At 34.0% G+C, this 23,796-nt stretch overlaps 1 protein-coding gene across 5 annotated transcripts in view; it reads left to right on the top strand.

The window, feature by feature from the left end:
• Positions 1-23,796, top strand: part of Nachralpha4 (nicotinic acetylcholine receptor alpha4) — a 367,080-nt gene that overhangs the window by 101,376 nt on the left and 241,908 nt on the right. For all 5 annotated transcript variants that reach the window (XM_072002506.1, XM_072002508.1, XM_072002507.1 and 2 more), the window contains one exon: positions 4,742-4,786. In XM_072002506.1, coding sequence (XP_071858607.1) covers positions 4,742-4,786 — 45 coding nt within the window. The remainder of the gene's footprint in view (positions 1-4,741; positions 4,787-23,796) is intronic.

Here is a 23,796-nt window from a genome sequence, read left to right as displayed (position 1 = left end):
CACGCGGCAGATTTGGACCTTCCGCGAGGCAGCCGATAGCTGTCATCCCGGCAGATGCCCTGTTAAGGTTGTCTTCGTCTAACACTGACTGCCGGTGTCATCAGGACACCGACCTCGTCAGACGATCGACAGTCGGAAGGAAATTCGTTAGCGACGAATTCTTAAAACTACGAACTTTCGCCGGTGATCCTGTGCCCAGCTATAAAAGAGCGCGTCGAATCGCTCCGAAGTCTGTCAAAGTAATTTAGAGAATCGCTTCGTTGGACGTGTGCTTTTTATGTGCTTTCGCGAGACGTTCTCTTGTACTAAACATTATAACAATACTCGTTATAGTTAATTTTATGACGTTCGACGTATAGTTATTTTGTGTTGCAATTTTAAATCCTCGTACACTGCTCAATAAAATAAGCAAACCGAATGACATCGATCGACAACTTTGAGTTGATTTGGCTTCGTGTACTAACTCATTTTCGCATTCATATGTATAATTTTGTGTGCTGGACTAGATCAGCCGCGTAGTAGTGACACACGTATGTGAATATGAGTGTATGGAAGTATGTGTGTGCACAGCGTCTGGAAAATCAGATGAATGTAACTGTTCCGTTGGCGGTGTGGTATGGAAGATGGTGAGACAAAGAGAGTGCTGAGACGCGTGCAAATGTATATCGACGAAGATCCTGGAAATCGTTTATTAAATAAATCTAAAACTATTTTAATACAAATTCTAAGCGTAACCTTAGTGTTTCTTTGCTTTTATTTCGGTAATTAAGATCCACAATTCTCAACAATATATTTATTTATTAATCGTTTTAAAACAAATATGCTCTATACAGTAAGATACAAGTACAATAAAAATACGATATATTTACACATAGTCTGGATTTACGTGATCTTTTTCCAATTTATCATATTACATGAAATACTTTAAAAATTTCATTATCGCTGTAACGAGACATGACTATCGTAATTATAACATCGTTCTGTATTCTTACTGTCACAAGAAGTTGGTCAATGGATTAGTTTATGCTTTGATTTGCATTGAGTGACGCGTTTTCATAGGACGATCGTACGAAGAATTTAAAAATTTTTGAAATCATAATTTTCAGCATCGTTTTATCGGTATTTAGGAACAGGATCTGTACTGTGTTATCAACATTGAAGATTCTGAACATTATTAATTAATGTTATTATTACATGTAGTTCATTAAGTACATAGGGCTAATATTATCACTAACATACCATTAACGAACCATTACGATATCGTATGCTGCGATATAATTCCATTCTTGTTGTAAGTTTAATCAACTTTGCGTTAGAAGTTTGTGACCTGAGCTTTGCAAATATTTCCTCTCATTTCGGAACTTCAAACTTCCTGTTCAGTCTGATTTATAATTTGTGTAATACAGTTGTGTCGACGGAGAATGAAATTATAATTATTTGCCAAAATTCTGCTAACTCTGTCTGCATCAAATACCTTCGTTATTTTGAACAGCGAGCGAAAATATTATCCACGAAAATCGTATAATCGAGAACAGGACGTAATATTACGACGGTAACGATTTCTTTACAAGTGAAGTCAGATAACCGGAGATAAATTCTGCTTTTACGAACAAAATGTCCAAACAACATAATACGACGGTAATCAGTAGAATTGGATAGCTGCAGACAAATTCTGATTTTCCAAGTAAAATGTTCAATTCTTTTTAACGAATTCTGAATATCAAAATAATAAAACAAATTTACTTTATTCTGAGGCAGTTGATGTTTTACATGAAAGATATAAGAAAAATGAGTTCTTACGAAGTATGTTATTTTAACGAAATACTCCCAGCACGATGGATGCCTGGTACACTAAACAGCGATGAAAAAGTGACAAACGTTGGTGAGGAAATTTTTCCAAATCGATGGGTAGAACGTGAGCACGTAGTTCCTTGCTAGCTCAGTCTTGCTCTTAATAACTTCAGAGTCTTTCTTGCTAAGAACACTGAAAAATACTATGTATCGAGATGCGCCGACAATTTCACCAGATACGGTGGAACGAATTTCCGCGGTATATTCGGCAAATAAACTGAGAGACGATAAGACATGCACTGGTTCGCAAATTACATTGTATCGATATACTGGCATACATAGTGGCTATTTCGAACATGTTTTGTAATAAAAATAATCAGATGTACAAGTACTCGTAAAGTTTTAAGGACGATGTAACAACAATGGAAGCCAGCGATTTTTATGAATTTTTTTTTTATAACTAAATAGTGGTTATATAGGACTAGATATTTTTGGGATTTAAATAGCTAATCTCGAAGTACAAACATAATTTTCTTGAATTTTTCTTATTGTTTGTCGTATACTATACAAGTCTTCTGATTATCTTCGACAATGTAACCATTTACCAATATAAATTTACCAAAAATTTTAAATAGAATTATTTTAATTAAATTGAGGTATAATTAATTATTTAGTTAGAGTTAAATTAAGAACTTAATTAACCATTTAAAATAACAAACTAAATTAAGCATTGAATTTGTTATTATCAGCCCCATATCGTCAAGTTGGTATTTTGATTCCCTCGTACACGTGCTTGGTATTTAGTCTCTTCATACTGTTCGCGATTATACAGCGACGCTTTTCAAATTTGCCAATCAATCTTCTTAATACACGAGAAATATGCTTGTTTAAGATGACAGGGATTCTTCATATCGTTAAATATGCGTCAGCGTCTTTCAGTGAAGCAAAGAAGGAAGCAGTTAGAATTGCAAAAACCATATGCTTCGACGATAACGCAAGTTATCGAAGAAGAGACAACTTCGCAGTAGTTACGACGTTGTAATCAATTTCAGCTTTTACGCTTTCAGTAAAAGTGTCATTGATAATATTTGGAGTAACTTAGCATGAAAAAGCATTTTCATGAAACAGCGACAACGCTAAAAGAGACATAGATATTGTTTTAAAGTTCGTTCATTGAACTCTGTCTTCGTTCGGTTCTTGTTCCTTTGGTACCTCTGCGGCATTTACATTTCACAGCTGTCGCACAGTTTCGTTCTTCTCGAGGCAGAGCAGATACCGAACTCGTTAAAACTTGCACAGCGTTGGATTTAAATTAGCGGTGAGGAACCAGGAAAATATCTCAAATGTTTCGCAAAGACCGATTCAAAGAATGAATAATTTACGGACAAAGTCAAACCTCCAGCAAACTTTCGATCTTCTGGCAATATCGTAAATTAATAATTGTTATCTTGATGAAATATTGCAAACTTTTCAAGTACGCAGCCTAATTTATATTTATCTTAATGAAGTATTACGAATTTTCAAAGTATATATCCTCTGGCGAATAATCACTCGACGTACGTTTTAATTAGCGAGTAATATCGTCTACCAACTTTTCACTTCAACTCTTCTTATTTTGATTATACTTGAAATAATTAACGTCAGATTTTAATCTCTTTTGCTCGCGCCGAATTGGACTGGCTTCCGCTGAACTGTTCGTCACGACTTTCCATGTAAATTTACACTGGTTCGTTTTGAGATACCGACGTTTTCTCAGAAGAATTTTGAAATTTAAAGAGGCGCTTCAAATTCACTTCGTCTCGCAATTGTCAAAAATCGTCGCAAGTCTCGCAAGCAAAAAGCAAATTGTGTTAATACGCCAAGTGGCCTCTGCGTCACATCCGATATACTGTATTTGTTACACTGTGCTGTACGCACGGATGCAGCAAATATTAAATAAACTTTATTTAAAACGTAAATATATTATTAAAGCTCCGTTAAAAATTACGGTAGAGTCGATATTTGAAGAGTTCTTTACAAATATACGTTTTTCTCACTTTCCCACAGTGACAAGCTTTATTTTCCACGTAACAAACATGGGCAGTCTAATTTGAAAGACTTTCTCTATAGATAATCTTGTCTTGCGATTGTCAAAACATAATTATAAAGTCCTTGTCTTATTTTTTTAGACTGAACGTCTCCGACAAAATTGAACATCTCCTTATTTTTGGTCTCACAGAGAAATGATTAATGCACAATTCGTTTTATGGGAAAATTTTTAATTTTAATAATTTTTCCAATTACTTTTTCCGAATGACTACGATGTCACCGTTATTTTTTCGTTATGCTTCATCTTATTTTAGGCAATTCGAAGTAAAAATGCACATGGATCGAATAGATAAATGATGTTAATGCATCTGGTCAAAAAAAATGGTAAATATAAATGGTAAATACATTTGATTATGAACTCAGTCATTGCATTTTTAATTTATGTGATCTTTCGTGTAGAATAAGCCAGTAGATAACGTTTAAGTTCTTCGACAGTTTTCCAGGAGATTGCCAACGAATCCGAATAATATGGTAATTTATGGCAACAGAAGGCAATTTATGCTAAGACATTTGGAAACTTGCACTTAAGCAGCTGTACCTGAACAATTTCTGCGAAAACGGCTGATGCGTTCGCAGACAAAATCATAACGACGTATACATGTGTATTTCTGTAGTCTGTGTGAAACATTTTCCTTGCTTTTTCACATATATTCCAAATCATCCTATGTATTCCATATAGTTTAATAATTCATTTTCATCCACATTAATGTGTAATTTTATCTTTTAATAAAAAGATTCATAAATATTGTAGAACATAATGGAGCGAGAAAGAAAAATAAGAAAATTAATATTTAAATCTAAATATTCTCTAAGGGTACTTAATACAATAAATTAAAAAGTCATTTTTTTACTTTTGTTACAGAACTTGAAGAATCAGATCATGACGACGAATCTGTGGGTCGAACAGGTGAGTGATATTAATTCATCTCCTTAGAAAGAATGACGACAGCTAGATTAAACAGTGTCGGCTTAATCTGTCCTTAGAAAGATTACTCGTCGTGATATAATTCATTTGCGCAGCGATTTAATTACTAAAATTAATTACCGCTATATGTCCGTGACTCGTTTTCACCGTTTTAAACGCTTTGAATATATGGGACAGTTCAGAAAAGTATTCGAATATTTGACGCAGGAAATTTTTATGAATATATTACGTGTACTATACGAAACTTCTTGAAATTTTATTAACACTGCGATGAGACACGATTATCGTCATTATATTGATAAATTTTTACCAATGAAAATATACATATATACATAGATATAAGTTGCAAGTTACAATACATTTATCGCAAACATACATCCAACGAAAAATTAATACACAGTTCTAATAATCATCTTGAACATGCAATTAACGCTAAAAAGTGATCTCATTAAATATTCTGATATATAGTAAACAATTGATCGTACAAATATTTTCCTGATCCTTTCGAGATGTATGTTTCCAATGAATATCTTGTAATTTCTATATATACACTTCCAGATTCGTTTCAGATTTTACTACTATGATCATGATAGTGGTATCATGTCACAGTGTTAATGAAGTTTCAAAATGACATATTTATACTTCTTCGGGTTCCAGTCGTGTCTTTATTAGTACGTTATACTTTGTTCCGAAGTTTCGTAATTTTCTGGACAAATCTGGAGAAAGAAAAAAGATACGAAAATTTAAAGAGGATTGGAACATTCTAAAAATCGATATTATAGTCAATATTTAGGATTCTTATGATTGCATCGACAATGTACAGGATGTAAGAGGATGTGGTGCCCATTTCGAAAGCTGATTGTACACGTAAAAACAATAAAAATAGGCTCGTATGAACATATGTTCTATCTATGTTCGTCCATGAGATAAAACGAATTTTCTGCTTCGTTTTTGTGTTATCTAATTAATTGCTAATTATTGCCAATATTTAAGTTTCTCAACGTCGTATCGACAATATACAGGGTGTAACAGAACCTGTTAGAACAATAAAAATAAGCTCGTGTAAATATATGTTTTATCTATGTTCGTTCATGAGACACAACGAAGTTTTTGTTTTGATTCTATGTTATCTAATTACTATCATAGAAGATGCTCAGAAAGACTATTCTGTATTTCAAAGCAAACCAGTAAAGGTCTTGTCATGGATCCGGTTACGCTCTGAACGCTTGCTGGTGTTTCCCGAATTTGTCGGAAAGCTTGTCCTATTCTGAAGCTTAGTATTTCAACTTAGTATTTTCACTGGGTTTGTTCTGCTTACAAAATTCATTATATCTCACGAACGAAGACACATAGGTAGATACGTTTACATCAACTTTTTTCATCCTTTTTACGTATACAATCAGTTCCCGAAGTGGGTCTCACGTGTTCTGTTACATCCTGTATGGTACATCGATCGTCTAAAATCTAGAGACTCACATAATATCGAGAAGTTTAAATATTGACAATAATATCGATGCTCTGAACGCCTCTTAACAAAAATACGACTGCAACGCGAAGAATCGTAGAAATACGTAAAATTTCGAAATATCCCAAAATCCTTCGTACAATACGCATAATGCATCCGCAATAACTTTCCACGTGCGTCCAAACAGTTTTGCCAGCCATTGTATCATGTCTCGATGGTAAACGAATTTGAGCAACGCGGTAATGTCGCAAATGAACGATTACTTAAAATTGGAAATTGTGGGAGAAGTTTGAAGGAAAACAGGCGGACCAGCCGAATAGGCTGAAGGCGGCGCAGCGTAATTCGTGCGTGGGAAGTAACAGACGCTTAGCTATTTTGAGTCATTGCCAGCACAGTAACTGCAAATTGCTTCGCCAAGTAATATGTACTCCTGTAACTACACAGCGTTGCACGCCGTTTTTTTTGCCAGAAAGAATCAAGCTAAGGAGGGACGAGAGGCAAGACAGTAAGGTGCAGCAGCAAATGTAATTGAAGAATAATTAAGCGAGACCAATTAACATCCTTATCCTCGTTCCGCGAACAACTTGAAAAACGTCTTCAAAGATAAATCCCGCTAAATACGTTAGACGTATACATGCAATTTACGGCCGTAAATCTACGAACGTAGCTCGTTCTTAACAGTGAATTTACTTTCTTGGTCAAGAATTTATGTATCCTTTAATGGATGTTGCTGCGAATAATTACCGAGATAAATAGTTCAGTGTTGGTGATGCTTGTTTCTCTTGGATCAAGAAATTGGACAGGAAGATGGCAGGAGAAACATGAGAGTACGTGTACACACAGTTGCTGAAATTTCCATGAAGCCACTGTACGTTTTATAGTAAAATCTTATAAGTATCCCATTTTAATGACAAGTCTGTGTATGATACCATTTTGGAAGAAGTAGAAAAGAAACGTATATGTAGAAATGGTTTTAATACTATTCACAGAAAGAATTGGGGATGGTAATTTTATTTATCAACACGATAACGCTTCGGTTTATATGCCAAAACGTACAAAACGATGGCTACGTGAAAAGGAATATCAAAGATTTAGATGGACAGCTTGTTCCCCAGATTCGAATCCCATAGAAAATCTTTGGGGAATAATTGCAAGAAAATTTCATGCCCATTGCAGGCAATATAATTCCATTGGTGAATTATCAAACGTGGATGTCTATCGATAGAAAAACATTAGAAAATTTGTATAAACTATCAATATGGAAACAGCGAAGAAGTTACTGTCAATTTTCATTTTATTTATTTAAAGAGCGCGTTGGTTTTATAGAAATTTTGCATTTTATCTCCTGTTAAATTATATTTTTACGTTATATTTATATTTGTTACATCTTTTAATGACATTTTCGATTACATTAATTATATTTTTTATATCTTTTAAAAGAAATGCCACTTCCATTGTCACAACCGAAACACGTGTTTCTTTTCTAATTTTCCCAAAATGCTATCATACACAAACTTGTCGTTAAAATAGAATGATTGTAAGATTTTACCAAGGAACATAATGGCCTTATGAAAATTTGGGCCGCTGTAATGAAAATAAAGTTATTCGAGAATTTTTTACAAATTTTCTGAGTGTCCCATATTCGATACTACATATTTTGCTACCTCGTTACATTTCATTTTTTTTTTTTTGTTTTTGTTTCTTTTAACATTTTTATCATGAATTCAAGATAACGCTTAAATTTTTGTATAAATTTAAACTAGCACTATTTTAACGTAACGTTTATTTTAACACACTACTATCGATTTTGTCTTGTTCTGGTTTCATTGGAAACGAGCATGTTTCTTTTTATTGGGAAGTTTTTAAAATCTGGTGTTCGATATCGAATGCAGTTATCCTATATCCGTGTCGATTTTCTGACTTCGCTGTCATTTTGTGGCGAACAAATACCGTTCAAATACGTACAATAAAAATTTGTATACATTTATAGGAAATTTGAAAGTACAGAATTGCACGAAATGCACGTATTGTTCAAAGTATAGTGCTTCCTACAATACTTGCTAGGTAAAACAATTTTCCACCAAGGTTCCACTGTTTTAATTATATTCTGAAAAATAGGAATTTGCATAAAAATTCGCAGTCTACTAGCACGATACTTATATCCGCGTCTGCTGATTAACAAACTACTCGAAGGACCAGTCTCGTGATGAGATGCAAGGAAATAGATTGAGAAACTTATCGTAGGATCCTTTCTCTTTGACTTCTTATTTCTTCCTACTTTAACGAGAACTTTTGCTCTTCGTTGGCTTATTAATTAAACTGCTTATCTGTCAAATTAATTAATTTCACAAACCAAGAAGCAAGGAAAATTGATGTAATTATAAAAGATGAGCTTGATACTAAGATCTAAAAAATTTCAAAAATTGAAGTTGACCACTTTGCCCTGTGAACGACTCAATTGTCAATTACACGTTGATTCATCAATTTTTATAAATCAATCAACACTCCACCAATAATATACATATACTTTTACTTGTTTTCTCCTCTTTACAATTCTTTTTATATTTCGAGATAGTTTTTATGTTATAGAAGATGTACATGAAAGATCGTTCACGAAATTTTAAACATTTCTTTATTCAAGTCTTTTTCACACTATTTAAAATACACAGTTCTATTTAATTGCTTAATTAATAGGTCTCGTAGGAATAAGTTAAAGATCTCGAAACTACGAGATTTATAGCATCAATCGGTTTATTAAACGTACGTTTGTGGGCTGAAAAATTTCTCGCGAAAGTTAAATTACGCCTCTGCGTCCGAGAAGAATTAGCGCCTATATCAGTCTCATAATTAATTAAAGAGTGTTGTGAGCAAAGATTAAAACAGGCTAGGAAAACAGATAAATACTGTAATATCGTGGACGAGGGGCCTGAGGGTGTTACGTCGGCCGACTCTCTACCTGGACCAGGCGTCGCATCGCGAGCGGGATGGCAACCATATGTCTGCACATCCTTATTGCGTACTCTAAAGAATCTCAAGGACCGACCATAAATCTTAGAAAATTTCAACTAAAGACTCTCAGGTCGAACAAGGATCTTTTCTACGAAAGTATTTTCTAAGATCTCTGGTTTGTGTCCGGAAAACACTTAAAATTAGTTATTTTCACACGTGCGATGCTTCCCACCACCAACCTTCTATCGAGGGCGGCTAAGACCCCTCCTAGTCCACCAACAATCGTAATGGCCAATAGAAACAATGTCTATTACCCTCACTTTCCGGGCCAAAAAACTGTCATCTACGAATCCGATGATCCCGTGCGTTAGACACACCCTTTCCTAGCTCTCCTCTGACACAGCATCGTCACTCTCAGGGTAGTCCAATTTCGTCGTCCGAACAGTCAATAAGTCTACCACGGTTCTACCTTCAAATCAATCCGTTTGTAAAGTCTAACTATCTCATCGAGAGATATCGTCAAATCGGGTCATAGTTTCTGTAACGCATTAATTGTACTCATCGTCAAATACTTGTGACGCTCATAATATTGTGTGATCTATTGTTGAATATATACGTCATATTAACCTGTTAACACAGCGTTGATTTCAATTAACCACCCCTGTTATCCTAATCGAAACACGGGGAACGACTATTTCGCGGCGTCGATTAGCCGAATCGTAGCGAGAATTTACGCCTCTCGCTGACGCGTTTTCCTCACGACCGCGTCTCTCCGCGAACGGTCGTAACAGAGGGTATCTTGTGAATTATAAACAAGCGGTTGCTGAGCATGTGTGTGGTGAGGCTAAGACAAAAGATATGAGGCTAAGAGAAAAGACAAGGGGTTGCTATGGGACATAAACGAATTAACGGCAGTATGAGTTGAGAAGCCAGAGTGTGCGGATTGCGTTGTCAAGATAGTGTTGTTAGCGTTGTTGAGAGAGAGTTGAATCTGTGGTGACGAGAGTTGTTAACTAATTATCTAGTTGTCTTAATTATAATACATTGTTGCGATTAGTTCATGTTAAATAACCATCGTTTACTGTTTAATTAACATCTGTTTCATCCATTTATTATTAATAAACTAATTATAATAATTTTCGATACTACAATACCGAGCTCAAGGTTCATTTTACTTTCAGTTGCTTTTCATCTCGCATGCCGAGAATAAAGTTTATGAAGCAAATTCTATAGCGAGAAGAGTCTTCCTTTCTAAACTAAAAGTTTCTAGTTTCATCATCGGCTAGCAATACTTTTGTTTCTAGTAAAATATAGTGAAAGTTACGTTTTTAATAGAAATCGCGAGAAAAGTTACTGCACCATCTATTCTGAAAATTCGTTTTACGATGGAAAGTAACATTTTTAGAAGAGACAGCATTAATCTTTCATTATTTGTAGGAGATAGAGAGCATCGATAATATATTTCTATCGGCAAACGAGCTTTCCTCTTTCCTATTCACCACGTTGATAAACTGTCTCAGAGTTTCTGCATCGGAGAACCGACCTCTTGCGCTCATTACCGATGCGAACTCTGTTTTCCTCACGTTGCCTTGCTGCTTCTCTTCTGCTTTCATATTATTCTTCCAGTTTCTCTTCTCCTTATTTTGTCCTTTATCTTGTATACCTTTCTGCTATTCATTCTCTCTACAAATCGTACCTCATTTATTTTCACACCTTTCTTTTCTATTTCTTAATTTATTTTACACACTCTTTTATACAGAGTGTTTCGCCTAGTTTCATCGCTCAAAATGTCTGCTATAATTACAGTCTTATAAAAATGTTCCTCGTTTTCCCTTTCTTAATCTATTTCGTACACTCTTTTATACTGAAATTTTTATTTCGCCTAGTTTCGTCATGCAAAATGTCTCTGTTATCATTGCAGTTTCATACGAATTTTCGTAGATAAAATTTCGAAAATAGAATGATTTTAGAGCATGTAATAACAATAGTTCTATATTGAGTTGAAAGGATTAATAAGATGAAAAAATCAAGATTATTCTCTTAAATGGAATGGCTATATTTTATTTATTGTAGGTCGTACCCACTTCGAAAACGTATTGCATGACTCATATCATACGTATGAGTCCTTTAACCCTCCAATTCTCAAAATTCAAATTATAATGCAATAATCTTTTTTATCTTTGCTACAAATTAAGCCTTTTTTACCACATTTCATTATTTTAACAACCAGTAAAACAGTTTAACTCTACTTGATTTAACTCTACTAAGATACTGGACAATATACGATCACTTCTAACTAATAGAACACATTGTAAAGATCTGTAAGCTTCCTAAAAGGAACAGACCTTTTGCATCTTCTATAGTTCCATACGAGTTATACCAACTTGCTAGTTAATTAATAGCTAACTAATTACTTACTAAATACCAGTACTAAGCTTGTTATTTACAAGCTTTTTAGCATTTATTATTATTTTATTACAGTACTATATTCCATTTATTACTGTATTTATTACATTCTATTGTAGCTATTATTCAATATTTATACACATGTCTGACCAGAAGATGTAATAAATGTAATAAAAAATAAATAAAAAGAAATCGTTAATTTTATTCCATGTACAATAGGATTATACTTAAAGGTCGTGGATAAAGGCAAGCCAGAAACAATTTATCTGCAAAAGAAAAACATAGCCAGGAAGCAGTGTAAGAACAGAACATTTGAATTACGAGAGAAAACTTCAGCATTCTTATAAATTTCGAAATCTTTGCAAGCAACTAAGAGAAATGGAAAGTTTCAAGAAATTGTGTCAGAAACACTTTTACAGCAATAGTTACACACGATTCTCAGATTAGTTTCAGAACAATTTCACATGATCCAGTAATATCTCTGCCAATGCGAGCCGAATCTTACATCGATGTAAAGTTTCGCCATGCTATTTGCCATAGGAAATTGCACGAAAATAGTTTTATCTGTCGCGTGATATTCCATCTATGTGTCGTAGATCCGTTTCGACGTAATAATTCGTCCCGTTTTATTGAAATTACAATTCATCTGATTTACTGATAAAGCCGTTTCCACGAGGGATGATTCGTAGAGGGCTCGTACAGTTTCCACAAGTTGTGAAAAAGCAGATTATCAGAGCAGAATTATGGCAACGTTAGTGGATATAAATAGGCTACTATCTTCTATAACAATGCAATGATATCTCAACGATATTGAAAATGTATTGGAATCGACGTCAAGCTATTTGATCACTTCTGTTGATTTTTTTACTGTAATTAAAATGTTGAAAAAAAATGCCGATAAGGAAGAGAAATTTTCACAAGAGCAGAAGATTAAACAGAATGTTAATTCACATCGGACTCCGAAAGCTCTTACTACTGTAAGTCATTGAGCTCGTTTCACGAGTTACTTTAATGTAGCTACTACTTTGTTTAAACGAGTTAAATGTAGCGTTTAATTTAAAAAGACGAGACAAGTTGACTTTTATTTCTTATTAATCCTTGCCAGTAAGATAAAGGTAGTTTCGTAAGAAACCTTTTTATAGAATTGCGCAAGTTGTACAGTTTTTCTAAGAAACTTTCCTATAAAATGTTAATCATAACAGACATATTTTAAGCGATAACGATGGATGAAACGTTATAATTTTTGAACTAATCAATTATTAATTATTGTACAATCGCACAGTAAAAATGATTGCACAGTTTATATACACAATATGTCCTTTGTCACTAGAAACGTTCAAATGTCTGAAAAAAGTTGTATGATATCAACGAGGACATACTGTTTCCCGGACAGTTCAGCGGATGGTGCGAAAGACACAAGTTTGTAGCGTTTTGAAAACGTTTGACTGTTAAGAATATGGAAGAATATGTAATAAGAAATGGCGGTATAAAAAATAAAAATTCTAATGTCACCGTTGCAGGACGTTTTAAGGTCGTCACAAAGTAAACTATGCAAAACAGAATATTCCCCGCGATACCGTACAACTTTTGTCTCAGACATTTCTTCGTATCATTCGTATTTCTTCAGATATTTCAACGTTTCCGGTTAAATAGGATATACCTATATACAGGGTGTTTTAAGGAAAGATATTATATAAATAATGAATCGTGAACGCTCCATTACAAAGTTACAACAAAAATACTATAATTTTAAATGAATGCACTCTCGTTCCATGGATTTTTCATGTTTACAAAAAATGTCGTCCGTTCTTGCAAACAGGAAGTTAACATCGTTGATAGATTCAGTCTATTGCCATCAGAATGCCATCGTGATTTTAACCAACGTGATTTTATGCTGACACCGTTTGAGCGGATACAACTGAAACACCCTGTATATGTACTAGTTGCTTTGTCCCCGTTGAAATTTTTATATTTTTCCATTTACTAGGCGTTGGTTTTTCCTTTCTCTCGTTTCTTTACGTTTACATGCTTTGTCTGTCTGTCTTCGTCCCCCGTATCTGGAGGCGGTACAAATTTAATCGTTGCCGCGTTCTCGTTTGTACTGCACAAATTGTACCGACACGTTTTCCATGACGTTTCTCCCTCCTCTTGGTAATTTTTCACAGTGACAGCACGGTTCGTCACTGCTTGACGATTCATAACCGTATTGTACCATATGGCGAACACTTGTTTGGTCGGCCGTGACGTTCGATAAAGACGGGATTTGAAATCGAGAACAGGAGCAACGGAGAAACAGAGAGAGTGTGTGGCAGCGACGTTTCAGATCGTTACACTGACAAGAGTCACATCCGTTTCTCTGTGTACTTATGCGTGTACGTGCGCTGCCAGGTATTCTGCACGCGTCTCCCAGCGACACGCCATCCTTCAACGTCGAAACCACCCTCTTTAGCTTCCGACTAACCCTCCGAACCGACCGTTTGCGACAACCTACCAGGTACTGCGTACAACCGGTTTGCCTTCGGCTAGTGCTCGCTTGCGGCGACTATACACGCGTGCCACGTGTAACTGAGGTTAATGACGAGACTTGTCCGTGTTGTATCGTTTCGAACTGGCCTGTTCGTTTTGCGAACCTCGTTCTCCTTTCGTTGCCGACGACTTTGTTCCGGACCAAATGCTCCTGTACAGTTGAAAAATCGCCGTTGCACGTGAGCACTGAGAGACAACAGTGGCATCGAGCGACGAGGTACCGGTCTTTGTGCCATTTTCTAGCATCTGGTTTTTGTAAAACCGATGAATTATCGCTTGGAAGCTAATTTAGAGGAAAATAGCTGGTCGAAACGAGGTTCTTTTAAAAGTAGCCTGGATGTTCATGCAGATTTGTGTCTTCTTAGACACAGATAAAGGAAAGCAGTTTGAGCAGAGCTTACATATTTTTGCATGTTAGGTGCACAACGTGCGTTGTTGCAACTTTGAATTTCTTACAAATAGGAAATATATTGTAAAGGCATATTTTGACTAGGAAGTTTTTGTTATTGAATGAAAGTTTTATATCTGATAGTTTCCATGAATTAGTTAAAAGTTACGTAAAAGGAACATGTAAATTATTTTCATCGCCATTGAAGATAATTGAAAAAGTAATCAGGAAATGTTGATTTGAAAATGTAAATTTGCTAATAATAGAAACAAGTTCTTCCTAGATTGTTTTGCAAAATATTCCAACATCATTTGCATTTTTGTGGACCATTGATGCTTGTTTTTATAATGTGAAATTATTGTCAGCATTAAGACGAGTTCAACCACAATATAATGATTTTGAAGCAATCCTAAACGGTGGAACATGAATGTTTAGGTATAGATATAGATTCGTGTGTTATGTTCTTGTATTTTAAATAAATATACAAGTGGAAAAAGAAGATGTTATGTAAGAATACAGTTTGTAGGAGATGAAAATGTGAAAGCTTTTTATTTCTTATATACATACGTATGTATGTGTAAGTAATAGGAGACGAACGACATACATAACTAATTCTCGTGTTGTGAAATTGCTCGGCTGGTGTGTAAAGTTATATTTATAAAATTTTAAAAAGCAATTTTAATTAGGAATAGATTCAATTAAAACACAACTTTTAGTTTAATTCTAAGATATCGATTTTTTATTGAAAATAAATTCGATTGAAACTTGTACTTTTGAATTTTCTAAGTTTAGCCTTCTTTTTCCTGTGTATGTATAACGTGGGAGTGTCTAATATGCGTAGTTAGTATATGCAACGTACATGTTGACATTACACATCCACACAGACTAAACATGCCAAACACATACACACACGCAATTTAAATGCAACAGTGCAACCCCTCTGTAATTATTTTGCCGGAAATTATTCTAATGCTGGCAGCACGTTTTTTATTTTAAAAGGGCGATAGAATGACTGTAAAAAAGGAATTTTTAAAGTAAATTCGTAATAGAAAGGCGCCAATTTTTGAATTCATCATGATTTTAATTTAACAAATTTATTCAACCCCGTAGAACCAGTCTATTTTTTGCGCTCCATTTTTTAAATGTAAAAGTACATTGCGGAAAAAGAGACCTTTGTGAGTCAAACTAAAGGCTTTTCCTACCAAAATGACTCCAGCCTGCACGATTATTTTTCACAAAGTTATAACGTTGCCTAGTGGTTCAAAGAGTGACAATTTTTTGACGAAAATTTAACGCTTGTCCAATTTACCACACAATACATAACAAGCGTAACATTCTTAGAAATAATCGACATTTGTATTTTTATCTAAAGTGTACAGTTTAGAAAAAAGGAAAACATCTTTTGTACTGTTTCTCTGAAAGCCTGTCTACATAAAGAAACTTGGATTTATTTATATTACACGAACGTATAGCCATTTGATTACTTTTTCAAAAAATCAAATGTGTTTCTCCGGTAATTACTTGACAATAGTAACGAAGTATTAGTGTTGAAGTGGTCATCACTTGTAAAAAAAACTCTACATCTGTTCTTTTAGTTTCCTCAAGCACTGAAGTCATCGACAAAAGACTGGGACGAAGACAGACCATAAACTGTACACAGGCGATGATGGCTTCAGGGTTTTCAGACATAGGGTAGCACTGCTAGCGTGCAGATCTGGATCAACTCAATTATATTCCGATTTGTATTTACATTTCAGTATTTAAAATATATTTTCTACCCTACAATTTATCCACGCGTTCCTTTGTATTCACACACATCTAATAACCTCAATAATTAGCATTAAAAATATATAAGAACTCTCAACTTTAAATTTATTAATAGCTTCTAGATATTACATCGTAATAAGAACAAAATTGAAGTAATATTACGATGAAGTAACGGAACATTTTCTTATGGCATTTCTAATCTACCGACAAAACTTTCTCGCAGCATTACACATTTGTATGGCTGGATTAACGTGTACAAGGTTTGGGAGCAGAATAGCGAAGTACCAGAGCTTTCGATGTATAACGCAGGTTAAATTGGTAGATAGGTTAAAGACCTTGGTTCTTCAAAATGTTCATCGATCCGAGCAGAATAACTTAAGTTCCAAAGTGATGAAAGCACTCTTGTATTCGATGGTGAGTATGATTATATTGAATATGTAGCACTTTGAACACGAACGATTGATCTGATAGACGGATCCAATTTTCAACTATACAAAGGAAATGTATATCGAAAGGTAGAAGATAAAATATTCGCCTGAATACGACTTTTATGTCATTTCTAAAAGGAACGTTATTTCAACAATTTGATTATTTAAACATCACTCAATGCTTTTATAATCTTTGTTTCCTTTTAGTTTATTTTAATTTATTTTACTTTTTAGTTTATTTTAATGTAGATTTTTCTGTAAAACATCCAAGAAGGAATAAATAAATGTATAAATAGAAACGAATAGACTATGTTTGGTAAAATAAGATAGAAATTAAAAATAGTTTTACCGTAACACTTTTTGTTAAGGTTATTCGATGTATGTGGAATCAAAGAAACGCGTGGGTAAATTGTAAGGTATTGTGAATATTAAAGTACAAAGTGTGGAATACAATGTAAGCTGGTCCAGATCCGCACGCTAGCAATGTTACCCTGAGACTAAAAGAATGCCGAAGTCAACGTCGCACTTGTACCGCTTATGGTCTGTCATCGACGCATTCTTTTGTCTATGCACTATCGATGACCTCAGCGCTTGAGAAAACCGAAGACCAAATGTAGAGTTTTCTTAGAAGTGGCGATCACTTCAACACTTTTAAGTTTGGAAATTTTTTAAGGTTTTTAATGGGAAAACGTAATGAAACTAACGAGAAGATTGATATGTTTCTTAGAATTTTCATCTGCAAAGTCAAATTAATGATGACATTTATTCTAATTTGGTCAAATGTCAAATCTCTAAGTATATGAGTTGCGATGTTTTTAACGCTATTCTGAGTCTGAAGAGAAATTAAAGGGCTTTAAAGCGTTTGAACTTCTAGAACTGAATGAAGAAGTTAATTTTTCGTAAAAGAATATGTAAAAATGTATAATGTTAAGAGCGGTAAAATATCCAATCTATATTATGCACAAAATATAGTAACTGAATAAATACTTTTGCTTTTAGTAGCGAGTCCTCGAAATTATTACGAATATTTCATAAAAGTTTCAAATGGCAAAGTAATAATGTGCATTGTCTTACGAAAAAAGTTTGTTCGAGTTAACATTATTATACCGTGGACAATGAAACTTTTATTACTCAAGATGATAATTCAGATGGCCATTTTAAAAGCTTTTCTTTAACTATTTCAATTTCATTTCAATCCGCTGAAAAATCGAGTCTATTTCTAACCATGAAACGGAAGTGGTGACAAATTCACTTCTCATTGCTCGCGCTGAAAGTCGATAAAACGACAATAGGATCCAGCTGTTATCTTGTTTGGTAGAAAATTGACAATTACGCGCTTTTGCCTATTTAATTTGCCCAATTCTTCTTTGCTTCTAGTACGCACGGCGTAGAAATGTCGGTTTTGCGACTTTATCCTATAGAAGGTTGATTAAAATCTTTTAATTAATTTAAAATGTTTAATTAATCTTGGTACACCCTTTGTGATATGATGCTAAGGAAATAAAATTTATAAATAATCCTTTTCTACATATATAGAGTAAATTTAATGTTCTTTGAATACAAAATGGATAAATTCTTTAATGAATCGTTCATTAACGTCTATTTTCACGCATGTAAGTTTAATTGAGCGAATAATTTTTTACTAACGAGTTTAAAATTTTAGTTAAAACTTAATAAAAAAGTAATTTATTCTTCTCTAATAATTCATTTCATAATAATAATGTCGTAACAACGAAAAATTACATCACGAAGACTTTGTGAACTAGAATATGAAAATAACAATTATACGAATAATTGTTATAAAAATTAGAACCATATCTATTACTACTTTGAGCAAAAAAAAATAGGAGCAGGAAAAAGTTGCTACAGTATTAATGGACAAAATTTTACTACATTTTCATATTAAAATTTTTATTCTCTATTCATTTTAGCAAGTAACTTGCTGGTCGTTTTACTTTATGTATTTAATCTGATATATTTATGGAATTTTTCGTTAGCAATTTTTAAGTATTAAACAGTTTGCAGTAGAAGAAACTAGATATAGTATCGATGTATATTCTATTAAAGTAACTTAATTCACATTTATTATAAATTAGAGCTTGAACAAGTTTGTTCTCTTTAAAATATAAGCTAGAAATTTTATTTTTAATGAATTCGTTAATAACGAGAAGATTTTGTTTTAATTAACATCGTTTCATTTTAGAAACGAGCGAACTCTCGCTAAAATAAAGAGGCCGAAGGACAATAATTCTTCGTGTTTAGGGGCGTGATTTTCGAGATATCTTAAGATCTCGTTATAAAAGCACAAACATTTCATTAAAGCAGTTTGCTGTGAGTTTCTTCGTAAAACTCGCCCTTTCGTGGACCGTGTCTAAAACTGTCACATTTAAATCGCAGACACAGATTTCACCACGTTGTTTTTACCGACAGCATCGACACCAGACTTAATCTATGTACATCAAACTTGAGTTATGTGCATCAGACTTGATCTATCTACACCAGACTTAATCTACACCAAACTTGATCTATGTACATCTGACTTGATCTACGCCAGACCTGATTTAGACTTGCTCTGCACCAACCTTGTTCTATATACACTGGACTTGATTTATCTACACCATACTTGATCTACTCACATCAGACTCGATCTACCTTAAATTTGATTTACATCATATTTGATCTACATCAATCTTGATCTATTTACACCGGACTTAATCTACCCCAAACTTAATCTATCTACACTATACTTGATCTTTTGCATCATACTTGATTTACCCCATACTAAACTACACTAGACTTGATCTACACTGGACTTGTTCTATACTAAACTTGATCCACACTAAACTTGATCTATACTAAACTTGATCTACACTAAACTTGATCTACACTGAACGTGATCTACACTAGACTTGATCTACATTACATTTACATTATATTTGATCTTTCTGCACCATAGTAGACTTACTCCAAACTTAATCTATGTCTGATTTGATCTTCACCAGGCCATACAAGATTTCATCGTTGACGACATCTGACCGATAGCAGCTTTAATCGACTGCAGTGCTAACCGATAACGATCGAAATATTCTCTAGGTTGAGAAAGTTAGGACGCAGGCTGATGTAACGCTAAACCAAACTCGTAGTTTGCTCGAATTTGCTAGAAACAATTGGTTGAATTCTATGTCGATCATTCAATCGATCATACCTTCTGTCGGTTAAGAGACGATTTACATCAAAGCCTCGTCAAAGCTACGGTCAATTCACGATCAATCAAAATTTTAGCAAGGCATTCACACTAAACGGTCAGGTACAACGAAACCCCGTTGCAATCTCTTTCATTCTTATTCGTTCACTTTATATCGATCCACAATTTGCCAGATGTATCACAATGCTTTTTGTGACTATAATCATATAATTCACTGCAATTGTGTATAGATTCAATTAAACTCTCGTCCTCCTTGCTCTTTTTCGACTGTTGATTGTGGTTTTGATCGCTAGGAAACCGATGCCACGGTTAAGAAATTCTCATTTAACTTGACCAAGCCATCTGCTGTGAATGATTTCATCGGATTACGTGTAAGCGATTTTCACCCTACTTTTCTCACTATACTATGATCGCTACTGTAAATCAAATTTTAACCAACAACAGTCTTAATCGATAGCGATAATAATCGAGAGGAAAATACATGCATATTCCGTACGGAGACAAAGCAGAGAATGCAGTCTCGTGTAATCCTCTAAATCAAAATTATACTCTGTTCGAGCTTGATGCAAGCAATTGCTTAAATTCTGTGTAGGTCATTGTTGTTGTCGGTTAATACTTTGATACTGTCGTCAGTTAAAGCTGTTGTCGGTCGAAGTTATAGTCGTCGATCAAGTCTGACATCTGTGAATTGTTCTCGGTAAAAACAGCGTCGGTGAAATGTACATCAGTGATTTCAATGGAACTGTATACAGGCGTACGAATTAATCTTGTTACGAGTTTTAATTACATTCAATTCCACCGACATCTCCAGCACCAGCTGCGAGGACCATCGGAAATCTCCCTGACATGCTTCTTCAAGTACGTAGATGTATCTGCGGTCGACAGGTGGTGGAATCGATAGCTCGTAGAGGCTTCTGCCGTGGAGATTCACAATCACATATCGATGACGGCGTCCCTTTTAGCGACCAGTCAATACATCGGAAATAAATTGATAACAATAGTAGCACACCGGTGGCCTTTCTATCTATGGACACGTCTCAACTCTCTTTCTGCTTTATATCTCTGCTTCCTTTTTCACTAGTATCGGTTACTTGCCTCTTTGTTCATCCGTCCGCCTGCTCACCTTTCTCTTTCTCCGCTCTGCTCTCAAACTGCACTCTCTTTCCCCCTTTGAACTTGGCCATCGTCCTGAATCTCTCGCTTCGATTCTTGCTTTCTCAACCGTCTTGCCTCTCACACTCTCGTCATTCGCTATTCGATTTTCTCAATCTATATCGAGGAACAATGGGAATTGTGTCGTGTCGAAGTCCCCTGATAACTGTCGCTCTTTTTATTGCTACGAAAATGGAGACTGCAGTTTAATCTTACTACAGTCCTCCAACTTTTATATCTCAATCTCGCTTTTGTTTTAACGAACAAGGGGATTTTTAATTCTTTAGGGAAAATACTGGTATCAAATTGAAGCGAGGAATCGCGCGTACTCACACAGCTTCTTTCATATCTTTTGCAATTCACAAAATTTCTTGTCCATCAAAAGGACAGACCAGAGGAAGGTTAATGCCGCTATAAGTTCATTTCCATTTTCTAAAACAGGTTTTTCTGCTTTATCATCCTTTGCAAATCGATTGAACGACTTATTTATCTTACTAGATCCGAAACTTTTGTGTTTTTATCAAGAAATTCGACATATGTGTATTTTCACGTTCTTCCGAATATCTAACAGGTGACACGTATGGAAAGTTTTTCAAATTTAAGCAATTAATATAATGTAACATAACAATAATAATAATAATAATAATAATAATAATAATAATAATAATAATAATAATATAATTTCAATCATTTGAAACATCTTAAATCCGAACGAGACTGTATTAATTTTTGCTACATCATGATTGCTATATTTCACGTACACACTAATAAATAATTCTTTTAATAGACACTCATTGTGTTCGTTTCTCTTGTTTCGTCGTCGTTGAATAATACAATTATAAACGATATTTGTCATGTAAGTGTTCACTGCAGCTAAGGTAATTACAGTTCTATAATAAAAATAGAATTATTACACAATCTAACATTATCGAATAGTATTTATGGGAAAGAACTCGCGTGATAATTCCTAATTTCGTAATCTCCAAAATTAATAGATTTTAGTAAGGCACGAACAATGTTCTAATTATTTTGTTCTGGAAACCGTTAGTTAGAGCATTGAACTTTGAAATTGGGTAAGAGATATCATGTGCCAACAATCGCTTCATTACCATACATGCCTATTTCTAAACCACAATACGCTTCATTGGGCGTTGCCACGTTACAAATATCTCGTTCACGTTCATGGCGATAATTTTATAATTATTGGTTTCTGAATCAGCGATTCTACAACATATGCGATTTATATGACAGCATTGTTAGAAATGGCAAATTGTTGTAATAGAAATTATTATCAATCGAATGGCATCATTCAACAAATACTACAACTACGTAAAACGTATTCAACAGAAAAAAATTATTTATATGAGATTATTTATATTTATATGAGAAATTTTCGCGAGGTGTTATATATACCGACGTATGTATATCATCGAGTGTTTTAATAAAGCCTTGCAGCAGTTCCATCTCTGTCCATTTTTCTTCAAAATATATTTTCAGATTGCGGTCGAACGTCACTTGCAATTGCAATCTCTGACGTACTATATCGACAGCATTTTATTTATTTCACTTTCCTTACAGATAAAATGTATTGTAATGGTTCGCCTTGTGTTTGCCGTGAAAAATAACTACGATTAACTCTTTCATCCTCCATGTATTTTTACAAGGTTTAATTAATTAATTAAAGAATGAAAAATATATCTATTTTAGGTAAAACTAAGCTGAAATTTTAACAAATTGTCTTCCCCATATAACCACTTGAATAAATATATAAATATGAAATATCAGAATCATATTTTATAAGATAAAAATATACAGAGCATAATATATATTCAAACAAAGATATTTATTAATAATTGATAAAAAAATACTTTTTCAAATACTAAAAAAATTCTGGAATCGTTAAGAAAATAAAATCTAAAGAAAAGATACGTATAACAGTGTACTTATTTGCAATAAGGATTAGCGTTTAATGTTTGATATTACTTTACTGTGGGAAATGTATTTGTCAAAATTCCAACTATGTTCGAATAAAAAATAAATTCGTCCCTGACTTTTATCTCTGATAACCTACTTACACGCAGTTGGCAATAAATTTGGCTAGAGTGCATGCAAAATTTACCAACACGTTATTTCATCGATCTCTTCACACCTCGACTACATTTACAGGTTTCCAAGAACGCCTTTAGAGAAAAAATTGACGAGCTCGTGCGTTTTTATGGGTTGACTGTAAAAAATCTCGTTTCGGGATATGAAATTGGTGTTTCATAATTCACAGAGTGAAAATTTCGATTTAGCTATCTTTACATGATTCAAGGCAGTTTTATTTGAATAAATATTTCTTAAATCTTGATTTAATAGACACTTTCTTTTTGTTTTAAATTATCTGACGCTATTTTTTATCTCAAATATATTTTGGTAATAGAATAATAAAGTTTTCAATAGAAAATTACACAATTATTATACAGGCTGGTTCACCTTAATGTTTCAGATCGTGTCGAAGAAAAAAGATTATGTTTGGGGAAAAAATATCGAAGAAAAAGATAAACATTCTGCATTTATACGATTTTTCTAAGCTGGTCAGTGGTTGTGCGTGTAAAAATAATTAAATCATGATTTCGTTGATTGCTACGAATTTTCTTTCCAACCCGTAAAATTCTATCGATAGAAACGTTACTGAATTGTCAAATATATTAAACCTTGTGTAAC

The sequence above is a fragment of the Bombus fervidus genome, chromosome 4 (assembly GCF_041682495.2).
Source record: "Bombus fervidus isolate BK054 chromosome 4, iyBomFerv1, whole genome shotgun sequence".
NCBI lineage: Eukaryota > Metazoa > Arthropoda > Insecta > Hymenoptera > Apidae > Bombus > Bombus fervidus.
The sequence above is the reverse complement of the archived record's forward strand: the minus strand, read 5'-3'. Positions and strand labels throughout refer to the sequence as shown.